Genomic DNA, 24990 nt, shown 5'->3' with positions numbered 1-24990 from the left:
CTTCCTATAATGCGGCGACCAGAATTGCACACAATACTCCAAATGCGACCGCACCAGAGTTTTGTACAACTGCAACATGACCTCATGGCTCCGAAACTCAATCCCTCTACCAATAAAAGCTAACACACTGTATGTATGCCTTCTTAACCCTCTCAACCTGGGTGGCAACTTTCAGGGATCTATGTACATGGACACCGAGATCTCTCTGCTTATCCACACTGCCAAGAATCTTACCATTAGCCCAGTACTCTGTCTTCTTGTTATTCCTTCCAAAGTGAATCACCTCACACTTTTCTGCATTAAACTCCATTAGCCACCTCTCAGCCCAGCACTGCAGCTTATCTATGTCCCTCTGTAACTTTTGTAACATCCTTCTGCACTGTCCACAACTGTCATCTGCAAATTTACTCACCCATCCTTCTACGCCCTCCTCCAGGTCATTTATAAAAATGACAAACAGCAGTGGCCCCAAAACAGATCCTTGTGGTACACCACTAGTAACTGGACTCCAGTCTGAACATTTCCCATCAACCACCACCCTTTGCCTTCTTCCAGCCAGCCAATTTCTGATCCAAACTGCTAAATCACCCTGAATCCTATGCCTCTGTATTTTCTGTAGTAGCGTACATGCTTATTAAGACATGAAAGTTTGTTCAACACTTCAGTGTCCTCAAACTCATCCATAATCCTGTTGTCCTTATCCAAAGTCTCCCATCGTCCCTGTTTGGTCAGTCTTTAGGACTTTCATCACTTTTAAATTGTTCATGACTTTGGGATTTCTCTTTCGAGCTTTCCCTATTTTGCGAATCAGGATATTTAACTTCTTTAAGGCGGCTGGAAGTTGTATCTGACATTTTTTATAAGCATCAAGTGCTTGCATCTGATCCTATATTTAATAATCTTTATTGTCATAAGTAGGCTTATATTAATGGGCAGCTCGGTAACAGTGGTTAGCACAGTTTCTTCACCATTCCAGGGTCTCTGGTCCCATGTTTGACTCCCGGCTTAGATCACTGTCTGTGCGGAGTCTGCACGTTCTCCCCGTGTGTGCGTGGGTTTCCTCCGGGTGCTCCAGTTTCTTCCCCACAGTCCAAAGATGTGCAGGTTTGGTGGATTGGCCATTCTAAATTGCCCTTGGTGCCCAAAAAAGGTTAGGTGGGGTTACTGGGTTCTGGGGGTAGGATGGAGGCGTGAGGCTCAAGTAGGGTGCTCTTTCCAAGGGCTGGTGCGCACACGATGGGCTGAATGGTCTCCTGCACTAAGTTCTATGAAATTAACACTGCAATGAAGTTACTGTGAAAAGCCCCTTGCCGCCACATTCTGACACCTGTTCGGATACACACGAGGGAGAATTCAGAATGTTCAAATGACCTAACAAGCACGTCTTTCAGGACTTGTGGAACCCGTGCAGACTCCGCACAGACAGTGACCCAAGCTGGGAATTGAACCCGGGACCCTGGCGCTGTGAAGCAACAGTGCTAACCACTGCCACTGTACTGCCCTTTACCAGCAAGCTGGCAAATTCTCATTCATGGCCAAATTCAGAGTAATTTTATTTATTTTTTTAAAAACCCCTTTTTTAATTGATAAACTCCGGTGCCCAGTCTCGAATCTTTGCACTCTACTGCAGTAGGTTTCCACATCACTCGTCGGATTGAGTCCCATGCTGCAGAAAAAGGTCAGCTGAGCAGTTGAAGGGACTGGGAGTACATTCCAAAGTGGGGCTCTAGTTGCCATAGAGCCAGCTGACATTTCCGTCCAGTGCTGTGAGATCTCATGGGAGCTGTTGCTCTCTGGGTGCTGAAACTGACTACTTGTCTGTGCACTAGGGTGGCGTAACTGCCAACCAGGCAAACATTGTTCTTTTAGTTTTGGTGCATTATCGCCAAGAGTCATCATGGCATTAATGATCTGGAAGAAGGAACTGAAGGCACTTTTGCTATGTTTGCAGATGCTACAAAGATCTGTAGAGGGACAGGTAGTATTGAGGAAGCCCAAGGGAAGCAGAAGGATTTGGACCAGCTAGGAGAGTGGGCAATGTAGTGGCAAATCTACAATGTGGAAAAGTGAGGTTATGCACTTTGGAAGGGGGAATTTAGGCATAGACTATTTTCTAGACGAGGAAATGCTTAGGAAATCAGAAGCACAAAGGGACTTGGGAGTCCTTGTTCACGGTTCTCTTAAGGTTCAGTCGGCAGTCAGGAAGGCAAATGCAATGTTGGCATTCATGTCGAGAGGGCTAGAATACAAGAGCAGGGATGTACTTCTGAGGCTGTATAAGGCTCTGGTCAGACGCCATTTGGAGTATTGTGAGCAGTTTTGGGCCCCATATCTAAGAAAGGATGTGCTGGCCTTGGAAAGGGTGCAGAGGAGGTTCACAAGAATGATCCCTGGAATGAAGGGCTTGTCGTATGAGGAACGGTTTGAGGACTCTGGGTCTGTACTCGTTGGAGTTTAGAAGGATGAGGGGGGCGGGGAATCTTATTGAAACTTACAGGATACTGCGAGGCCTGGATAGAGTGGACGTGGAGAGGATGTTTCCACTTGTAGGAAAAACTAGAACCAGAGGACACCGTCTCAGACTAAAGGAATGATTCTTTGAAACAGCGATGAGGAGGAATCTCTTCAGCCACAGGGTGGTGAATCTGTGGAATTCTTTGCCGCAGAAGGCTGTGGAGGCCAAATCACTGTCTTTCAGACCGAGATAGGTTCTTGATTAATGAAGGGGTTATGGGGAAAAGGGAGGAGAATGGGGATGAGAAACATATCAGCCATGATTGAATAGTGGAGCAGACTCGATGGGCCGAGTGACCTAATATGCTCCTTTTGTTGCTCCTATGTCCTATGGTCTTATGGTCATAATCATAGAGTCTGCACTGGCCCCTGGAAAGAGCACCCTACCCTATCCCCGTAACCCAGTAACCCCACCAACCTTTTTGGACACTATGGGCAATTTAGTGTGACCAATCCACCTAACCTGCACATCTTTGGACTGTGGTAGGAAACCGGAGCACCCGGAGGAAACCCACGCACACACGGGGAGAACGTGCAGACTCCACACAGACAAGTGACCTAAGCCGGGAATCGAACCTGGGACCCTGGAGCCATGAAGCTACAGTGTTACCGTGCCGCCTGAGCACATGCATTGGATCAAAATAGCCACATTCTGTGCTGCTAACCAGCTATGTTAGAATCTCGATGCTAAATGTCCCTTCCATCTCGATTTGTGCACCTTCCATTGCCCCAAAACGCAGTAAACGGTTGAAAGATTTGCATGTGCAAGACTTGTCTGCGTTGCTTTTAAACTAAGCTCAAGGTCTGGATTTCTGATGCCAGTATTACCATAACTGGTAATGCTCTTTAAGTCTTATCTACCAAACCTCCTTGTACAACTGAAATATCCATACATGGCTATATCTAATGTGCATGTAAACTTGGCTGTGCTCGGGCAGTCTGCTTATCGAGCAGAATAAGACTGGTACAGATGATTCACAGGAGATTTAAACTACACTGCCAAAAATGCTATTTTTGGATCAGAACTTCCATAAATTGACTTGCAAGTCGTAACAGCTTTTTGAACTGTTGATTTTAATCTAAATACTTTTGCACTCGCAGTAACGTTTTCTGTTTTGGGTGAAATGCGCGCACAGCAAGCTATTTCATGTCTCATTTACCACTTGGCCTTTTAGACTGGAGTGGGCGGCAGTAGTGGCTTGGCCTTTTGGGTCAGGGGGCAGCTGTGACGTTTTATGCTGGATAATAACACTCTGATTGAACTCCAGTCTCTTCCAAAAAGAAGAACTTGGCATTTATTTATTGTTTTCCCCCCCCCACCCCCCCCACCACCACCCCGTGCTTTGGAAGCCCAAAGCAAAGTGTTGTCTCTTTGCAATGTAGCACGCAGGGCAAGCAATTTCTCCATCGACAGCAGCAAGTACAATGACCAGATAATGTGATGAGTTGGCTTTGGACCTGAAGGAAGAGACTGATATGTTAATCGGTTTGGGAGATGACTGGGAGCTTGGATTAGTTTTACCGCATAGCTTATTTTTGGGCTGTAACCCCGAGCGACAAATTATACCATCAGATCATATGAAACGGGGCAAGGGGCAGGCCATTCAGCCCATCCAAACCTGCTTCGAGCTGCCATTAAATAAGATCTTGGTTGTTCTGATACCGATTTGATAATGCTCCTTGCCTGCCTGCATAACCCTCAAACTTCCTCTTGTGCATAAGGATTTATTTAACTTGAGCCTTGAATATACTCTGACTCTGCCTCCATGGCTGCCTGGGGAAGAGAGAATTTCACTGACTAAAGACCCTCTTGAGAGGAAATTTCTCTGAATCTGTTTCAAATGGAAGACTGCTTATTTTGTGAAAAATGTGCCAGCCCTGCCCCCACTCCCCTAGTTTTGATTTTCCTCCCAAGAGGCGAAACATGCATCTCTCCATCTTCTTTCCATAAGGCTTTCTATTCCTCCTAAGGAAAACCTTTCATCCAAGGAACGAACCTTCCCTGAACTGCTTCCAGTCAAGTAGAGGGATGGAGTGGTCTCTCCAATGCTCTATACAGTTGTTACAAGACTTCCCTACTTTTGTATCGCTGAAAAAAAAAAAAGACCTGCTGTTGATGCTTTTTGTCTTGCACCCCTCAAATAGGTTGGTATTCTTACATCTGACCTGATGAGTGCAAGTTGAAAAACTTCGACATCTTTTTTCTCAGCGATACTCCTTCCGCACCAAGTGACCATTCCAACCACCTGCAATAAATGCCAACATTCCATTTGCCTTCCTCAATCCGAACTCTTGTATTTCATGGACAAAGACACCCAGATTCCCCCTTTAAATCTGCTTTTGACAGCGACCCATATTTTTCCAGGTTATGTTCTACCTGCCAAATTTCTGTTCAGACTCTTTAACCTCCGACTTGCTTTCTCTTTTTTTTTTTTTTTTGTATCGGCTGCAAATTTGGCTACAATATAGTTTGTTCCTTTTTGTATGATTCATTTAGATTGATTCATTTAGATTGTATATAGTTGAGGCATCAGCACTGCGATGGCACCTTGTGCTGATGCATTGCCCCCAGTGCCAGACATTCTTGTGTAGTAAACCCTTTTTAATGAAAAGACCTTTGGAAATCCAGGTTCAGTACATCGACTGGTCCCCCTCTCGCCCATTCTGCTTGTTACATCCTCTGAACAATCAGTTGGTATCAGCCGCTATCTGGACTTTTGGTCTCTCCAAGCTTAATTAAATTTGCCATTGCTCTACCTGCTTGTGCATCTACCCACCTCGCCCTTTGGGTGTGTATCGGATGGCATGGTATCAGTGGTTAGCACTGTTGCTCCACAGCGCCAGAGTCCTGGGTTCGATTCCCGGCTTGGGTCACTGTCTGTGCGGAGTCTGGACGTTCTCCCCGCGTCTGCGTGGGTTTCCTCCGGGTGCTCCGGTTTCCTCTCTCACGAGTCCCTAAAAGACGTGCTGTTCGGTGAACTGGACATTCTGAATTCCCCCTGTGTACCCGAATCAGGTGCCGGAGTGTGGCGACTCGGGGGATTCCTATTTGTGACCATAATAAAGATTATAATAATATAGGTTATACAATAAAGATTATCCAAACCGGAAATATAGACCTGTGCGGGAGTAGGCTATTTGGCTCCTCGAGCCTGCTGCGCCATTCAAAGGGGTTATGGCTGATCCTCTCTCTCAACATTGTACTCTCGCACTTTCCCCTTGCCAGCTCCTTAACTAAATTCGGTGACTTGGCCTTCACAGCCTTCTGTAACGGGGAATTCTACATGTTCACCACCCTTGAGTGATGAAATCTCAGTCCTAAATTTGTGTACCTCATATCCTGGGACTGTGACCACTGGTTCTAGACAACCAACGACCCCCCCCCCCCCCCGCAAGCCAGAGGTAACAACATTCCTGCACTCAGTCAGTCCAGGCCCTGTCTGAATTTTGTACGTTTCAATTGGGTCCCCTCATTCTTCTGAATTCCAGTGAATGCAGGCCCCTCAGTCCAATTTCTCTCGTGTGTCTATCCTACTGCCTGCTCTTAACTGGCGGAGTTAGTCTACAATATCTGGCAATGCAGGACAGGTTAACGTGCGGGCTGCCATCCCCTCTATCCTGGGCAGTCCCTCTGCTCATTCAATCATTGCCAAATTAACAATAATCTCGAGAATATTTGGTTCCGTTTGGTTTTGGTGTTGCAGGGATTGTGGAACTGAATCCTCCTTGGCCTGCAGAATTGCCGTGATTCCCAGACTTCTCGTTGAACGTCGACTCGAGGAGAAAGAACCTGGGTGGGATTCTCCCATCCCGCGGCAGTGTCCACAGCGCCATAAACGCCATTGCGTTTTACGACGGCGTGAATGGGCCGCTCCCACGATTAATTCTGGCCCCTACAGGGGGCCGGGCCAGCATGGCGCTGGAACGGTTTGCGGCGCTCCAGCTGCAGGACCCGGTGCGAACTGTGTGCCGCAGGATCCGTGCATGCGCAGTTGCGCCGGCGCCAGTGAGGACATGCACAGTGGCCTCTTTCAACGCGCTGGCCCTGACGCAACATGGTGCAGGACTACAGGAGCCGGCACGTAGGAAAGGAGGCCCCCAGCCTCGGGCCGGTGTGCCGATTGGTGGGCCCCGATCGGGGGCCAGGCCACATCGGAGGCTGTCGCCACCCGACCCTTGCACGCCACGGTCCCGCCGGCCCAGAGCAGGTTAGAACGGCGGTGATGGGACTCTGCTCTTTTCTTGTGGCTGCTTGGCCCATCCAGGCCAGAGAATCGGCGGGCCGGCCACGTGGCCCGCTACCGGCACCGTGCCAACCTCGCCGGCGCCAAATGGTGCCGATTCTCCGCTCTGTGGAGAAACGCGTGCCGTCGTTGGGGTGGCATGGCGCAATTTGCGCGGCCCGCCGGCGATTCTCCGACCTGGCACGGGGTCGGAGAATCCCGCCTCTGGTGTTTCTATTACACATAACCAAGAGCCTGAACGATTAGTTGCGGTTGATTCCATTGCTATCCTTTCCAAGAGTGTATTGCTGTTGAAGAATGAATGCTTTTCACAAACTTGTGCCTTCTTTTAGCAAAAGAGACTTGAGCTTTTCCTGAAACATGGAAGTTTAAGTCTATTTGGTGATGTTTAATCGGTTTAGAAAATATTGCACATGACGGGAATCCTCATGGTAACTTGTCGAGCTATTAAAAATTAGCATTTGGTCCTTGGCTTCCGAAGTTTGTTTCTTTTATACATCTTGCTGATCCGATTTAGAAGTAGCTTAAAGTTTCTGACGTCATTTCTGCACTATTATATATTCAATAATAGGCTTAGTTTATAGCAGGAGTAGCCTGCCTTTTAGTCGCAAATACGTAAATCTGCCATTAAACATGTGGATAAACTCCGGTCTGGCAGCATCTGTGAAGAGTGGCCGAGTTGACGTTTTGGTTCTAAATGATCCTTCTGCAGAACTTGTTCAAGTAAATCTCTGCAATTTGTAGCAAACCTTTGAATTGAACGGTGAACGTGTGCTGAGTATGGACTTTACTCTATTGTACCCTATTTAGAGTGGGCGAAACAGGAAGTGTTACTGGATGGAATGATTTGGGAAGTACGGTTGGCCATGTGGTCTGAACGCTACTTTGTTACCCTCCAATATGTCTCAAGTGGCCCTTTTTGTAAGCCTAATCCCATCACTTTCATCAGGCGCTGTTGCTAGGCAACCTTGAGATGTAGAATTTGAGGGCAGGAAGGTTATGATGGAATTGTATCGATCCCTCGTTGGGCCACAGCTAGTGTACCGTGTGCCGTTTGTGATCGCCACGCTATAGGAAGGATGTGATTGTAGGAGCAAGGGTGCAGAAGAGAATCATCAGGATGTTGCCTGGGCTGGAGGGTTTCCGTTATGGTTAGGCTGGGCTTGGTTTCCTTCGAGCAGAGAAGGCGGAGGCATGATCAAGTGGTGTAAAGTTGAGGGACGTAGTTAGCAAAAAAAACCTTTTCCCCCTATTTTTTTTAGTGGAGGGGTCAAAATAACCAGGGGATTTGGGAATCTGGAACTCGCTGCCTGAAGAGTGGTGGAGGCTGGAACCCTGATAACATTAAGAAGCATTTACTTGAGCACTTGAAACACCAAGCATACAAGGCTGCAGGCCAAGTGCTGGGAAATGGGATTAGAATAGAATGGTGTTTTATGGCCGGTGAGATATGATGGACCGAATGGCCTCTTTCCATGCTGTAAACTTTTCCATGCTATAAAACTCCGAACCCTAACTGAAATCAACTGGTGGAGCAAAGCTGTTTGGGGGAATGATCTAGAAGCTAAACAAGTTGACATTGCTGGAAAGGGCAGCGTTTTTCATTCATCCCTGCTACTAACCCATGTGGTGTAGGTACACCCACTGTGCTTTTAGGGAGGTTTGACTTGAATGTGAAAAATAATCTTATGATTAATCAAAGTTTAATAGTGTGCATTGCTTGTAGAGTGAGAAGCTGATTTTTAAGAACGCGCATTTCTGCTCATGGCAATAATAGACATTCCAATGTCGTCTTTTTGCTTCTGAGGGTGTAAATGCTGCAACATGTATTGGGGCTGACGTGAACCAGGATCAAGTGACTTTGATTAAAGATTGCAAGTTTAAGATGAGTTGGGAAGATTGGGAATGGGGGTGGCTGTGTAAGCTTGTCTGCCTTAAATGGCATCCTGCGTTAGAGGCTAGAGAAATTCCAGTCTCTTATCATGCAGGGATGCCCATTTAAGGGTAACTAACGATCGGGGGATTAATAGTCTTGTCAATTTCACAACCAGCCTCTGGTTGGTCAGGTTTTGGGTTGTATAGCTAAGATCACCAGGTAGCAAATTGATTGCTATAAATGAGATCTTTTGGCTTAGCGGTGCTGTTGCAGTTTGTCCTTTTTTTTTCTCATGGAGATTAAAGTTCTGTTAAATGTGCAGGAGATGGTGAAAGTCTTTAGTTGTGAGGGGAGGCTCAATAGATTGATACTCCCAAGTGAAGGTTTGGATATAGATACAAGATTGAACACGTGCTTTGATGGGGCTAATGGATATGCCGGAAGCGCTTTGGAAATCTACCTGAACGTATTGGTGGATAAATACTTCTATTCTTGAACCAGGTCTCCCCACACGGTCAGCTGATGCTGAACCAGAGTCCTTGGTGCTGAGGCAAGAGTGCTGACCACTGCCACCCTTGGGGCATCTGTGGGGTGAAAACACTGGTCTAATTTCCAGTCTAATTGACTCTTCAATCTAACTAGTTTAATCCTGAAGGAGCTTTCGGGTTGATGTAGCCTATTGTGCGACCATTTTCCCTTCTGCTGTCATGCAGGAAAAAATAATCAAAGACCCTGCTTCCGCTGCCTTTGAGAATGGGAATTCCAAAGACTCTACCCTCTGGAAAATAAATTCTCCTCGCCTTGTCTTAAATGGGTGTCCCTTCTATTTTTAAACAGTGACGGCCCCCCTAGTTCTAGATTCTTCCACAAGAGGAAACATCCCCTCTGCATCCACCCTGTCAATGACCCCTCATGATCTTGTGTTTCAATCGAATATGATATCTCAACGTGTCCATATGGGCATTTGGATGTCGAATTCAATCAGAATGTTACATCATCCCTTGAGATGGAAAAGCAACCCTTCAGCTTTTATAAAATTAAAAAAAAAAAAAAAAAAATTTACACTCTTTCTGTTGTCCTTTTACCTTTTTCTGAGCCAATGTTTCACAAATGCAAACTACTTCATGTCTATGAAGTTGGCATGCTTGCATTAATTCAGAAATGTTGTCTTGCTGTGCTTTCCACCTGGCAGCCTTCCATGTTTTGAGGTCAGTACTGTCTAGTTGGCACAATCAGGCCTCCATCTGGTCCTTCTGTGGCCAAGCCTATTCTCCGTGCCAGTGACCTAGATAGTTCTGTTTAGTGGGGACATCAATTCGGGTAGAATTTTACCGTTTCTGGACAGGCGGAGGGCATGAAATTGGGTGCCATGGTGGTACTAGTGTCGTCCACCTGACTCTGGGTATTTTGTCAATGGCTGACGTCTCCCCCAGGCGCCTTCTAACCTGGCTGCCTTGGTGCTCCCTTGGGTGGCCTACAGCCCCAGCAGTGGCCACCGCTCCTGGTGGCTCAGCTGGCAGTGCTCTCTTGAGCTAACTGACCTTAAAAATAGGCTTGGGTGTGGGTCGACCCAGCCAAGCAGCGGTGGGCTTGCCCGTAACTGGGGCCCCCACATGTGTAAACCCCAGCCCAAGGGATTTGTGTGCTCTCAGAAGTCGGTGCATGTGGTCGAGAAGCTAATCTCCAAGCACAAGCCTAATTGTGGGGGAGGGGGGGGAGCAGCGAGAGTGGACTGTCAGATGTAGAAGAGGCAAACCTCTGCAAATGCTTGGTAATAGGAAGTACCAGTTTGAACAGTGGGAGAGGGGAAGAATCAGCATTTGGGGGGTGCAGCTTGGAGAAGCTATCCTGGAGGTTACAGACTACTCTGGTCATAGATTTCATAGATTCTACAGTACAGAAGGAGGCCATTCGGCCCATCGAGTCGGCACCAGCTCTTGGAAAGAGCACCCTCCCCGATCCCTCGCCTCCACCCTATCCCCATAACCCAGTAACCCCACCCAACACTAAGGGCACTTTTGGACACTTCAAGGGCAATTGATCATGGCCAATCCACAACCCGCACATCTTTGGACTGGGGGGGGGTGGAGAAACCGGAGCACACGGGGAGAACGTGCAGACTCCGCACACAGTAACCCAAGCTGCGAATCGAACCTGGGACCCTGGAGCTGCGAAGCAACTGTGCTAACCACTATGCTACCGCACTACTCTCTGGGTTGATCCTGGTATGCAGGGAGGAGAGGTTGAGTAGGTTGGGCCTGTACCCACTGGAGTTTAGAAGAATGAGAGTCGACCTTATTGAGTCACATTGGATTCTCGGTGAGGATGACTGGATGGGGGCGGGCGGCTGTTTCCCCTTGTGGTAGTCTTGGACCAGGGGGCGCAATCGAAGGGGTCACCCAATTGAGACCGCGATGAGGAGGAATTTCTTCAGAGGGTAGTGACTCGTGGAATTTGCAAGGGCTGTAGAGGCTGGGTCGTGTTGAAGGTGGACATATAGACAGATTTCTAATCTGTAAGGGAATGGGAGGGTTATGGGGATAAGGTGGGAAAGTGGGAGTTGAGGATAATCGCATCAGATCAGTCATGATCTCATTGAATGGTGGAGCAGACTCGATGGGCTGAATGGCCCACTTCTGCTCCTGTCCAATGCTTGCTCTGTATCGTGCGCACAGCCGAATGGGCTTATGGCTGCCACGAAGCTCAAACATCCCTGTCTTCATCCAATCAAGGTTTGAACAGGAAGCCAAGCGTTTGTGCTGCTAGCCATTCCACACTGCTACACTCTTAGCAACAGGAGAAATTCATATACCACATGAGGACGGCAGCCCCACGAACCAGATCTGCCTACCTCGTGTGATATGAATTGCGGCTGTTATGATACCAGGTTGATAAGCCTGTCTCAATGCTGGATCAAACAGCACATCATACAGCTGTTCCATGATGAGCTCCATACTGGCTGTACTAACAGCCCGTGCTTGCAAAATTTTGAACATGCTTAACATTAGATGTGATTCCATAATTGGACGGCACTTGCTGACCAATGCTGTGCTAAGGGTTGCACGCACAACAGTCTTGCTCACAATGTGACTCACTTGGACTCCCGAAGTTGTGTTTATTCATACCTGTCCTCTGCGCACACAAGGTGCACGTCCAGGCATTGTGCTTTTTGTCTGTTTGTGAATTAAACGGGGGAACAATTGCCTGACACATTGGTCGAGATGTTGCCATGGAGGGTCTGCCAATTTGCCTACCAACCAATCAGCACCCTTTTTTCTATTGCAGTATAAATTGTTGCTTCCTTTGAAATTTGGCGTTCTATTCTGTCCTGATAAGTGCAAGATGAAAAGCTTTGATAGCACGTCTCTCATTGGAGGAAAAAATGTGCTTCTAATAAGGTGGAAGAAGTCATGGTACAACTTTTTCTCATGTGCCTCTTTGCTGATCAATCCAATGTGTTTTACGCTTTGAGACACTTGAGTCCGGTCCAGAACCCTAATTTTGTTTACGATCCTGGACTAGAACTCTATTTGCATTTGGTAACACTGACCAGTGGACCTGCCAGTGTTTAGAGAACCAAGTGTATCATGGAGTTCACCTGACCCACAACTTTACTAGATTGTGGTATGGGGAGCACACGGCCCACTCTACAGGTGTGGGACAGCAGAAATGGGAAAGTATTTTTTAAAGCAAAACTATGTTTATTCTATGAACTCAAGTTAAGCTTTTTAAAACCTACAGTGAACATTGGCAACCACCAATTCAAATACAACCCCCAAAGAATACAACACTAAGTAATCCTTAATAACTTCCCAAACAACATCCAGAAGACAAAAGCAACACCTTTTAACAGAAGCACATTAGGTTTACATTCACTACTGAGAACATTTAGAATTCCGAATTCACCAAATGATCAAGTGATAGTCTTTTCATGGCAGAGAGAACAGCAGTACACCTGCTCTGTCTGGCTTCAGCTCCAACACTGAAAACTGAACTAAAATACACCCTGCAGCAAATAGCCTAAAACAGAAGTAAAAGCTGACACAGCCCAGCTCCACCCACACTCTGACATCACTGATAAACACCCATGTCTTAAAGGTATACTCACATGACAAGACCAAAACTTCGATTTGAACACTAGCACGTTGGCAACAACAAAGAAATAGTTTTACAGTTAAGAGGTACAACAACTTACTTAAACATACATTCCTATTGGTAACCCATACCATTTATGCACTGTTCAACAGCCAGGGTTTTACTTGTTTATTTTGGTGCAAGTCCTTGGCGAGGGACCAACGTTTTTGGGATCACGTTCAGCTCGCCCAAAGTCAATTTGTCCAGACAGACCTGGCCCCTCCCATTAGCTCCATCAGCTGCACTCAAAAACACACCGCATTCTTTGGTCTTGCAGATGTGCCTTGAATCAAACTGTTATGATAATGCAGTGGCTTCCGATGTGCAGCAGGTGGTATCTGCAAAACACTCTCCCAAGAATCACTGACCTTTTAATCACGTCTCCAGCAGACTTGAGTCGTTAGCACTGCTACCTCACCGTGCCAGAGGCCTGTGTTCAACCTGATCTCTGGTGACTGTCTGTGTGGCATTTGCATGTGCTCCCTGTGTGTGTACGTGGGTTTCCTCCAGGTGCTCTGGTTTCCTCCCACAGTCCAGAGATGTGCAGGTTAGGTGGATTGGCCATGACATTTGCCCAGTGTCGAGAATCACTGATGACCTTGCTTTTAATCACAGCTCCAGCAGATGCAAGTGGTTAGCACTGCTACCTCACCGATCCAGAGGTACTCCAAAGGTAATTGCTTATCTCTTGAGGTGCTGGTTAGAGGAACCACCCTGGAGGAACACCTGTTGGAAGCACTTCTGTGATGTGGGAGTCTGCTTGAGGAAGGAATGTCCCTTCAGGGTACAGGGGTAACCTATTTGGGCTTCTGAGTGGATGCAACCGGGTTACACCCCCTTGAAGATGAGGTCACCGTTTGGGAAGTTTCTGTTCCAAGAAATGTCCTAGTTTAATCTTTTCTCTTATGGGAGATTCACCCCTAATCTGCCACAACATTGGCTCCACTATAAGCTTTTAAGGAGAAACACCAGTGGCAGTGGAAGGAGCCACAGGTTCCTCTGAAGTGAGCTCTTGCAGCCTTAGAATGTTTTCAGTCCATTTTGACCCCAGAAAACCTATTGGATTGTCACGCGGTGCTTTGCCGTATGGAATTGGGGTGGTGTTGGCCCAGACGGTTCCGAATGCCCTGTGGCCTTGCTTCGAGGGCCCTAATCTGAGCTGGAGCGAAATTACGCACGGCCAGAGCAGGAAGGTTTGGTGGCAATTCATGGAATGGGCAGCAGACCGGCTTGGGAAGGAGACCAGTTATTCTAGGAAGTAGACCCAGTCGTGGTCCGGAGTTTCGCCTTGGGACCACCGTGCTTGGCTGGGATTATTGTCTTACATTAAGTGGCTGGTAGGACATGTGAAGCATGTGGATTATTGAGAGTTGGGAGGTTGGCAACCTCTAGTCCAGAGGGTGGATCCTAATGTCGCCAGTGGCTGTCTCCGTATGGGAGGAGAGGTTCAGGCAGCTGCCCTGCCTGTGGTGAATCTGGGACACCGTTATCTGCTTCAGCAGTCTCGACTGTTCCAGGAGGTGATGGACCACCTGTTGTGAGATGGAGACCTACTGTGAATCCTTTTTGTTATCCCTGAAATGTGACTCTGTAAATAGTTATCTTGTTCCGTAACGGATTAAGGGGGAAGGGGTGCGGTAACGTGGTCCCTTAAGGAGGGGTTTGAGCCAATTGTGCGCGTGCACGTGAACTCCAACCAATAGTACGAGCTGAGGTGTGAACACATGTACACAGATACTCCATACCAATGTTATGCCTGTCTTCTGCTGTAATAAACTCTTTTTGGTTTGACCATCTACAGGTGTATACCTCAAGTGCCTGCCTGAAGCAGCTCCTACTGAGGAGGTCATGGCAATTTTGGCCTCAATGGGGTCACAGGAGGTGGGGATCCTGGAGTAGGACGCTTTATAAAAGTAGCACGGGGATCCCCCTCGCAATTCACCCCCTCGCAATTCACCCCCCCCCCCCCCCCCGTTGACACTTAGGCATTCAAACCCCCTCCTCCTTTCCCCATTTCTCTCTCCCACACACATGCACCTCTTCTCTCGTGCTTAGCTCTCATTCAAATGCAACTAGACTATTTGTCTCCACTAGTCCCTCTAGTAGCACAAGAGTGAAATCGATGCTTTTGACTAACATGGCTTTATTCAGTGTGAGTGTCTCAAATACGTGGGAGAAATGTCTGGTATAATAGTTGAGCCAGACTTTGTCTCCAGCCCAATTTTACTGGCCTGTGTGAGTAGGCCATTTGGCCCTTGATGTCGACTCCATTCAGTTAAAATCCTGGTTAATCTGCTTGTAACTGTTTTGTCGATCGAAAATGTGTCCCTAACTTGGCCTTTTATTCAAAGGCCCAACCTCCACTGCTCTCTGGAAGAGGATTCCAAACACACCATCAGAATAACTCACCTCCATCTTTAATACAAGACCCTTAACTGTTCCCTTTGTTCCCGCTCCTCCGCATCTACCCTGCTTCAATAAGGCCTCCCCCCTCATTCTTCTAAACTCCAATGAGTGTAAGCCCGGCCTACTCTACGTATTCCTTCTATGGCAACCCCTTTGGACCCAGGAATTGGTCTAGGAGAGGTTTCTCTGAACTGCGATTATTGGATAGGCACATGGAGCACACCAGAATGACTGGGAAGGGGATAGCTTGATCTTGGTTTCGGACAATGCGCGGCCCAACATCGAGGGCTGCTGTACTGTTCTATGTTCTATGCTTCTGATCAAGTATATCTTCCCTAACAGCACCCACACCTGCAGCTCCCCATCACCTTGAGGGGAAAGTAGGGCTGGGCAGTAAATGTTGGCCTAGCCAGTGGGATCAACATCCTGTAAAGGGACATAACAAATCGGTGTAGTTTCACCGATTCCCTGTACAGTAGCAGTAAGCCTTTCCATCCCCATTCTCCTGACAATAACGGCCCATGCTCAATTTCCCTTCCTAATTTCTTGTACCTGTATACTATTTTGTGATTCTTCATGTACTGGTGACCCTCCGGGTGGTCCGGTTTCCTCCCACAAATCCCGAAAGATGTGCTGTTGGGTGAATTGGACATTGTGAGTTCTCCCTCTGTGTACCCGAACAGGTGCCGGAGTGTGGCGCCTAGGGGCTTTACACAGTAACTTAATTGGAGTGTAACGTGTGGATCCCTTTCGCTCTGCATAGTAGCTCCATTTAAATATTATTCTTCTGGCTTCCTGTCATGGGGACTACCAACCCCATTCTCAGGTTAAAACTCCATCTGCCAAATTTTGCCCACTCAAACCGATCTATAAACCCTTCTGGTTTTTTTTTTTTTTTTTTTCAGATATTTTCTATCCTCCTCACGCTCCCCTACCTGGTCCTCCAGCCTCCCCTAGAGGCTGGTTTAGCACACTGGGCTAAATAGCTGACTTGCAATGCAGAACAAGGCAGCAGCGCGGGTTCAATTTCTGTACCGGCCTCTGAACAGATGCCAGAATGTGGCAACTAGGAGCTTTTCACAGTAACTTCATTGAAGGCTACTTGTGACAATACTTGTGACAATAAATTAAGTATCATTACATCAAACTGATCTTCTAGGTCCCTTTTTCTATCCAAGTTATTAATGTAGATGTTAATAATTTGAGGTCTCTGAATTCTCAACAAGTTACAAAGTTTAGCCATGACAACCTCATCAGGAAGACCTAGGGGGTGGGCAGCTCTGTGTTCTTGGATGCTGCAGGTTATGTTGCAGTCATGTCTGCCTGAGACCATTCTACTGTCCAAGGTATCTCTTCACCCTTGTGATACTAAATATAGGCTGTTCCTAGTCTGCTCACATGCTGTGTAAGCAAGCCAAAATTCTCATTCTTCCAGCCATGTTGGCACTGGGTGAAGTAAACAGCAACTATTCATTCCTCGTTTTCATCATCTAGAATAGCAGATCTATAGCTGTTGTTTTATTGCGTAGCTGAAAAATTTTGGGAGGCCTGTCCTTGGTTTCCTAGACATTAGAGGATGGAATTTTTGATCTAACCTGCTCAACACTAGGGCAAAAATTGTTATTACCAGTGGCGTACATTTAGAGCACATTCCTGGTATTTTCATACTGGAACTAATTGTTCTAATGCTCAAGTCTTGTTGCACATCCAGCTTGATTCGCTTTGCTTGTAATACTAGTGCTGCATTTCACCTGCATGGTTACATCCAGTGTGATTTTTCACCTCCATCTCCTCAATTTTCATCTGGTACTTTTGCTCCTGTAGATGCGTGTGTTCCATTGTGTATTGACACTGCTATAACTATACAACCACAATAAACTATTACTGAAAGTGACGTGCAGTTGAAACCTTTTTTGTTTTGCTCCATTAGGAGAGATGCAAGAGTACCGAATTTCAAAAGGGGCAACAGTTTATACTGCAGAAGTATGCTGATAGGTTGGCAGACAGACTTGTTTGCATTCTCCATAACAATGCCTTGCCTTGACCAATCATGCACTTTTTTTTAATGTGCAGCATAAATTGTTGTTACCTTTTGAAATTTGGCATTCTTGTATTTGTCCTGATGAGTACAAGATGAAAAGCTTTGGCAGCATGTGTCTTTTTCAACAAAGTCTGCGCTACCCAGCAATAGGGTACTTTGTGTTTCGAGTTGCTTTTACAATAGTGTTCTCAATTGGCTATATAAACGGGGCTGATTCAGTGTCTGTCCATGGTGCCTTTACTAATGACTGTAAATCTGAAGTTTGGGCCTGAACAGACTGGAGGTGCAGCTTCCAAGGAATGTTTGTGGCAATGAGACCAGGGCTGCACACCACATTTCCAGCTGGATTTTGCAATACTGCAGTAAACTGCTCAAAGCGCCACTTGCAATCAACTTCCATTTTGATAATCCTGTTCAATTGGCTAACAGCCAGCATAGTGGATATGAACCTGTTGCAATTGGATGAAGGAAAGATTTGGTTTGCCCTCACCAAAGGTAACACTTTCTCACTGGAGTCTAATTTTGCTTATCCAAAAAAGTTCCGGTTAAAGATGAGTGTTCTTTTTTTTTCTTGAAAACCACTCGAGATAGCCTGACCGCCAGGCTGGTGTCTGCCACCCAATAAGATCATGGCTGGTTTGATTTGTCCTTGACTGCACGTTCCTGCTAGCTTTCCACCCCCCCCCCCCCCCCACCCATAACATATAGATTGTTAATTGAACTGCAATGTTTGAGCACTCCACACAAGCTTCAGAAATAAATCCTCCTCCTGTCTTTTGGAGACCCCTAATTTTGGTAGTTCTACTTTCTCTCCGCATCTCTCCTGTCCCTTCTGGACCTTTTTTTTAGATTTTCATTACGATCAACTCTCATTCTTGTGAAACTGTTGCTTCCCAGCGCCAGGGTCCCAGGTTCGATTCCCGGCTTGGGTCACTGTCTGTGCGGAGTCTGCACGTTCTCCCCGTGTCTGCGTGGGTTTCTTCCGGGTGCTCCGGTTTCCTCCAAGTCCTGAAAGACTTGCTTGTTAGGTGATTGGACATTCTGAATTCTCCCTCTGTGTACCCGAACAGGCACCAGAATGTGGCGACTGGGGGATTTTCACAGTAACTTCATTGCAGTGTTAATGTAAGCCTACTTGTGACTATTATTATTATTATTATTAAACACCCAATGGGTGTAACTTCAACCTTTTTTGTATGTGACTACCCCTTCCTCCCAGGAATCTGTCAAATGAACCTTCTGAACTGCTTATAATGCAATTATATTTTTAAAACTAATCTCCAGATTTTTGCACAGTAGTTCCAGTCTTGCCAAGGCACGCAATCTCTTATTCCATTCCCCTTGTAATGAATGACAACATTCAATGTGCCATCCTAATCACTATGTACAAGTACATGCTCAGGAACACCTGATACATGTACCAGAACACACACACCCCTCCTTGTGCATTGAAGAGCTCCAATCATGCTCCATTTGTCAATATACAGTTCACATTTTCCCACATTATGCTCTCCACTGGCTCCTATCTATATCCCTTTGTAAATATTTCATGTTCTCTTGATAACTTGCTTTCTACTTCCTACCTATCTGCCATCAGTAAATTCAGTTACCATACATTCGATCCTGTTCATTGATATGGACTAAACTAGCTAATGCCCCAGTACTGATCCTGTGATGCCCCACACAGCTTGCCAATTTGAAAATAAAACCATTGTCGACTCTGCTTCCTGTTAGCTAATCAATCTTAATTCCCAATACCTTTTTTCCTAATTGATTTTGTTTTGACATTCCTCACTTCTATTTTTGTCTTGTGTTTTTTCCAGGTATTCTTGGGAGATTTTTATCTTCTATGGTGAAGACAAAACACAAACTTGTGCCTTTTTCACAATTACTTTTCCAATCTCTGCTTCCCTGGGGGGGGGGGTCAATGCCTCTTTTTCTTTTTTCAATACTTATCGAAACTTCTATCTGTTCTATATTTCTTGTTGGCTTTTTCTCAAATCTTTTTTAAAAAGTCATTCATTACTGGTTTAAGAAGCTAGTTTGCGAACCACATTTCTCACTCTCAAAACTGAACATGAAATCGAAATCAAAGACTTTGCAATGCACCGTTGTAAGATTCTGCTGTTTAAGATTGTAATTTTGCACCATTTCATGATGTGGTCTTCAATAATGCTGCACTGTGTGATCAACTTAAGAACCCCTCGTCTATTATCCAACTCGTAATCTCTGGTTTCGAGGAGGAAAAACAAATCATTCACGCTCTCAATGTGGTTGCTACTCTGGACAAAAAGTGAGGCAGTAACTACATCGGCAGAAATTAGGGTGAATACACCTTTTTGGTACATGGTATAATTTTGGTTTTGACTGGCATGGCTTATGTATTCCTTTATTTCTCCCTCCAGCATGGGGCTGGTTTAGCACACTGGGCTAAATCGCTGGCTTTGAAGGCAGGCCAGCAGCACGGTTCAATTCCCGTACCAGCCTCCCCGAACAGGTGCTGGAATGTGGCGACTAGGGGCTTTTCACAGTAACTTCATTTGAAGCCTACTTGTGACAATAAGCGATTTTGCATTTCATTTCATTCATTTTCTGTGTTGACGGGCAAGGTTCAAAACATTGTCTAATCCTGCAGCCAATTAGACTGCTTTCTGGTTGAATTATTTGCAAAGCTTGACGTAAAACAAGTAATCAAAGCACAATGTGACTTGACATGATGAGTGAAAAGGGCATCCTATGTTTTAATAAAAATTCCATTGGGCCTTATGTAATTTGGAATAACACAAGCTGCCACTTGATGCAGCTTTGAGTAAAAGATGCTCCAGGCTTTGAAGTGAGTTCAATGTGTTTTATTGAACTATTAGCACAGTTCTCAATGAGTTCGACTCTGCTAATCTAAATGTAGTAACTCAGTCTAATTGAACCAGCCTTGCTCTAAGCCATGTGCTGTGATGCTGAGGATACACCCTGTCTCACTCTGTAGATGTTGGTCTGTGGAAAGAGGTGGGGTGAGTGCCTCTTCCCTTTTATGGTGAGATACCACCCCTGAGTGTCCTGACTGCTCATTGGTTGTGTCCTATTCTGTGTTCATTAGCTGCATGTTTGCATATCATGACAGGTCTGACTTGGACTGGAAGGTCCTAATTGTTTTTCTGTACATGGGTCACAATAGCTGATCTTCCTTTTTCGCTCTTTACCCTGTCTTTCCCTGTTTATATCTCGACTACTTTGATCAGGTCACCCGTTAACCTAACTTCTAGCGAAAAAGGGGCCTAATTTGTGCAATTGCTAATCCAGCATCTGAAACTGACTGTACTTCCTATACAATATGGAGTTTTAACCTTTGGGAAGCAAATTGGGGCCAGCATGCCATGGGATTTTGAGGCTTTTTCCTGAACGACTAACGAAAAAAATGTGATTCCAGCACAATGTGATTCAATGAATGCCACAATCTTGTGGTTAAAATGCAATAGCTAGGGCAGCGCAGTGGCTAGCACTGGGACTGCGGCGCTGAGGGCCTGGGTTCGAATCCCGGCCCCGGGTCACTGTCCGTGTGGCGTTTGCACATTCTCCCCATGTCTGCGTGGGCTTCACCCCCACAACCCAAAGATGTGCAGGGTAGGTGGATTGGACATGCTAAATTGCCCCTTAATTGGAAAAATGATAATTGGGTATTCTAAATTTACTTTATAAAAAAAAAAAAAAATGCAACCGCTTATTTATCAAATGCTGAACCTGCAACCCCCCAAGCATTGGTCTCTGGAAATTTTGTTGTTGTGATGGCACCAATTGTCTTCGTGCATAGAAAGATCTGTAGTTAATTGCTGTCACATGATTAACTTAAACACCTCGATTTGCACCTTTTTTTACTTCAAACCCCCTCAGATGCCTTCGGATGGCCTGTCTCCTCGAGATATTCAGAGATACCACCGTAACCCCACGCCATCAGACTCTCGCGATAAGACTTCCCATTTTCCATCTGCAACTCCAGACCTATCTAATAACGATCCAGACCAGGTTTGTTTTCTTGTATCCCGGAATGGTCATTGGAACCAGAGCAATAACTTTAATATCTATACGCCCCCTTGTATTCTGAGACTTGGCTCAGCTTGCTTTTCAAAATGTGGATCAGTGTTTTGGTAAGTTACCTGGATATGAGCAGACTGCCTTTTTAATTTTGGCTTTGGGAGTGAAAAGCTCTGACTTGATGTGTTCAGTCTCTGCCTGTGAAGATTCAGTTGGGCTCTTTCCTGTAGTAAACCATTGGTTAACTCTCCAAGCAGTTACAAATTATTGCCTTTGATTTTTCTCATTGTAAGGCATTCCAACTGAACAGATGGACAAGCTGCGTTTTTACACCCATCTAAAACGCTGAGCATTCAGCCCAACATTTTTGTCTTGAAGGTTTTGGGTTTGAATGTGGCTGCCTTTGCAATGACCTTGGGAGTGCATCGAAATGAGTAGATTGGAGGTTTAATTGCACGTACTACGTACATGTTCTTTTGGACACCATACTGATGAGGTGGCTAAACATTTTCCCAGAGGAAAACGGTGAGATCACTCTGTCTAGTGTCCAGAAAGAATGCAACCAGATTGTGTCCCGACCGCATGGATTTCCTGCCCCCTCCCTTTTTTTAAAAAAAAATTCTATAGCTCCATGCACAACTGTTGACAGTTGTGCATCATCCTCTGCTCGCTGCAAGGAGTGTTTTATTAGTCTGAATCTGCAGGCCCATACCTCGGCAACCCAAGGCAGTATGTGTGATTTTGCCTTCCTGGGTTGATTCTGCAGAGCTCTTACTGACTGGGATGGCCACCTAATACTGGCATTTACAAAGGTGGGGTCGACTTGACCCAGTCGGTATTGTTTGTGGAAATGCTGTGCCGCAGGTTGGCTGTGCAGTTGATATTCATCTCGCTCTCCTCCGCTTTTTCCCTCATCTCTTTTCCTTTTTTTCTCTTTTTTTTTTTTTTCTCTCTCTCTCTCTCTCTCGTCTTTTTTTCTCCCTCTCTCGTCTCGTCTTTTTTTCTCCCGTCTGCTCTCTCGCTCTCTCGCTCGCTCGCGCCTCCCCAATCTACATTCCTCAAATAAACATTGTTACTTTAGATGCGTTCAGCTTTCTCGCATCCATACAGTGGAGGAGAATCTTGTCCTAATTCTTGTTATGGTGGCTGTAACCGGAAGGTGGCAAGCACTTTACTCAACGTTGCTTTTTGTTTCTTTTTGTAGGTCCGTACACTTTTTGTCAGTGGGCTTCCCATGGATATTAAACCACGTGAACTTTACCTTCTCTTCCGGCCATTTAAGGTAAGATTGGCTGCTGCCCGGCGTGGGATAACTCGCGCATTGCCTCCATGTGCTCTGCAATCGTGGGGATTATGGGTCTTGCGTAGAGAGCTTTCAGAGGGTCGGTGCCAACTTGATGGGCCAAATGACCGCCTCCTGCACTGTAGGGATTTGATGTGAACCTTCTGGCAGTGTTGAGCAGTGGTTTATCAATCTTTGCTCTCGCCAAACTTAAATCCCCTCGGGTTACGGGCTAGGGTCTGATGTTTTGGTGCCAGTCTGGCACTGCCAGGGTGGCAGCCTTTCTGATGAGTTGGTGAACTAGAACCAGTCCTGCCCCCTCTGTGATTGTGAAAGATCACATGGTTTTATTGTTGAAGAGGCGCAGGCAAGTTCTTCGATATCCTGACCAATATTTGTTACTGAAATTGGCTTTAAAAAAACCAAAGCTGGTGATCACATTGGTATGTTTTTTTGGGAGCTTGCTGTGCCAGAAGTGGCTGCCAAACTGTTTCCATGGCTGCAAAGTGTTTTGGGATGTGCTGTGGTTGTGAAGATCTAGCAAGTTTCTTCCAAACGTCCAACTAATGGGGGTTTGTGCCAATATTGGCTAGTCCCACAGACCAGCCCAGCAACCGCCTGATGTAGTCATATTGACTAAATCATGCCTTCTCAGACCCTGTCAATGCCATCTCTTGGCATGCCCTGTGCCACTGGCAGGGCAACCCCACTAGCAAGTGGCACCAACCGTTTCCCACAGCCAGGAGGGAGTTTCCCTGGAGTCTTCAACATTGACTCCGGACCTTTATGAAGTCTCACGACACTGGGTCAAACGTGGGCAAGGAAACCTCTTCTCGATCACCATCTCCTGCCACTCTTCACCCCCCCCCCCCCCCCCCCCCCCACTTCACACCCTCCCAAATCAGCTGACCCAATTAGGAGGGAGTAGTAGGGGTAGCAGGGGCACAATGTCATTTGGGTAGGGGTTTTCGATGTCCTACACCAGGTAGCAGTACTACCAAGCTACTCTTGATGGACCTGGCTGCCCGACTGGGCCTGTACCAGGGGGTGTAGTGAGGGAACGGACTAGATGAGAAAAATCTACTTCCCTGTCATCACTTTGTGCAGATGCATCTGTCCATGGCCGTATTGGTCGAACTGACCAACTATTGCCATCCCAGACCAGACCCCAACAGTGGCTAGGATACTGGACTCAAAACCCGATATTTTAGTTTATTTTTAAGACTCTGCGGAAAGAATGTTTCGCACCAAGTAATTTGCATTAAAAGAGTAGGTCTTTCGTATTTCTAAAACAACTTTTATTTATAAATACAATATTAAAATTGTTAACTTTGCACCTGAAAAGGAACAGCTTACACTTGCACCACAACGCTACTCAATATCCCATTAAGCAACAAGAAAATTAAGATACTGTTGCCAATCCAGCTGAAACCAGCATGGCATGAAGTAATACTTCTGTTTCACCGATTCTGACTCTTGTTAGAGCCCCTTCAGACTCTGGCTGAATATCAACTCCTCGGGGACCTCCCCAGTCAATCTGAGCATCAGCCCAGACTGCTAAACACATTCCTTTAGCCCAGACTGATAAACACATTCCTTCATCACTTTGATCTGCGGGCTGCTAATCCTACCCAGGCCCTGCAGATCAGAACTTTTTTTTTTAAGTGACCATTGCAAACAAACATTCTAACACCAGGTTTTAATCCTTAAATTGCTCACTACATTTATAATCCAGTTTTCCTCACCTCTTCCAATCGTTACACATTGAGGAAACCCTCCATCATGCTACCACTGTGCTAAATCAGATAGATTTCAAAACGATTGAGCAACCCTGGGCATTCATGAGGTGCCCTGGACCATCAGCAGCAGTTGAATTGGATACAACCCCACAATTGTATACAACCCCAATCTGTAACTTCATCGCCTGGCATTCCCATTCATGGGGGACTCCAGCATATCAGTGCAAAATCTGAGTCTGAAACATTTGTAACCATCTTCAGCCAAAAGTGCCAAGACTATGACTGTGGCCTCTGCCAAGGTGTCAGTCTTCAGCTAATTTGATTTCACTCCTCCTCCACGTGATATCAAGAAACTGCTTGTAAGGCACTGACCCAACAAAATTCTAGAATATGCCCTAGCCAAGCTGTTCCAGTGCAGCTACGACACTGGCCTCTACCTAACACGTGGAAAACTGCGCACATGTCCTATCCACACAATGGGGAGAATCCAACCAGGTTAATTACTGCCCCAATGCTTTATTCTTAATCATCAGCAAAGTGATTTGCCCACGGATACTCTGTTTGGGTTCCGCCTATCAAGTGGTACTTGCCCGTGGATACTCTTTTTGGGTTCCACCAGGGTGAGTTGTCTCCTGACCTCATTATAGCCTTGGTTTAAACATGGACAAAAGAGTTGAACACAAAGGTTGAGGTGAGAGTGACTGCCTTTGAATTCCAGGCACCATTTG

The 24990-nt window shown here is 46.1% G+C and overlaps 1 protein-coding gene across 7 annotated transcripts in view; it reads left to right on the top strand.

Annotated features, from left to right (window-relative positions):
- The window catches only part of LOC140404421 (RNA-binding protein, mRNA-processing factor 2a-like), a 78030-nt gene that overhangs the window by 17448 nt on the left and 35592 nt on the right, over positions 1 to 24990 (top strand). For 4 of the 7 annotated variants that reach the window (XM_072492939.1, XM_072492940.1, XM_072492941.1 and 1 more), the window contains exons 2-3: positions 21101 to 21232; positions 22446 to 22523. In XM_072492939.1, coding sequence (XP_072349040.1) covers positions 21101 to 21232; positions 22446 to 22523 — 210 coding nt within the window. The remainder of the gene's footprint in view (positions 1 to 21100; positions 21233 to 22445; positions 22524 to 24990) is intronic. The other 3 variants (XM_072492942.1, XM_072492945.1, XM_072492946.1) reach the window with 1 other exon arrangement.

This window comes from Scyliorhinus torazame, chromosome 30 (genome assembly GCF_047496885.1).
Source record: "Scyliorhinus torazame isolate Kashiwa2021f chromosome 30, sScyTor2.1, whole genome shotgun sequence".
In the NCBI taxonomy this organism is placed as follows: domain Eukaryota; kingdom Metazoa; phylum Chordata; class Chondrichthyes; order Carcharhiniformes; family Scyliorhinidae; genus Scyliorhinus; species Scyliorhinus torazame.
The sequence above is the reverse complement of the archived record's forward strand: the minus strand, read 5'-3'. Positions and strand labels throughout refer to the sequence as shown.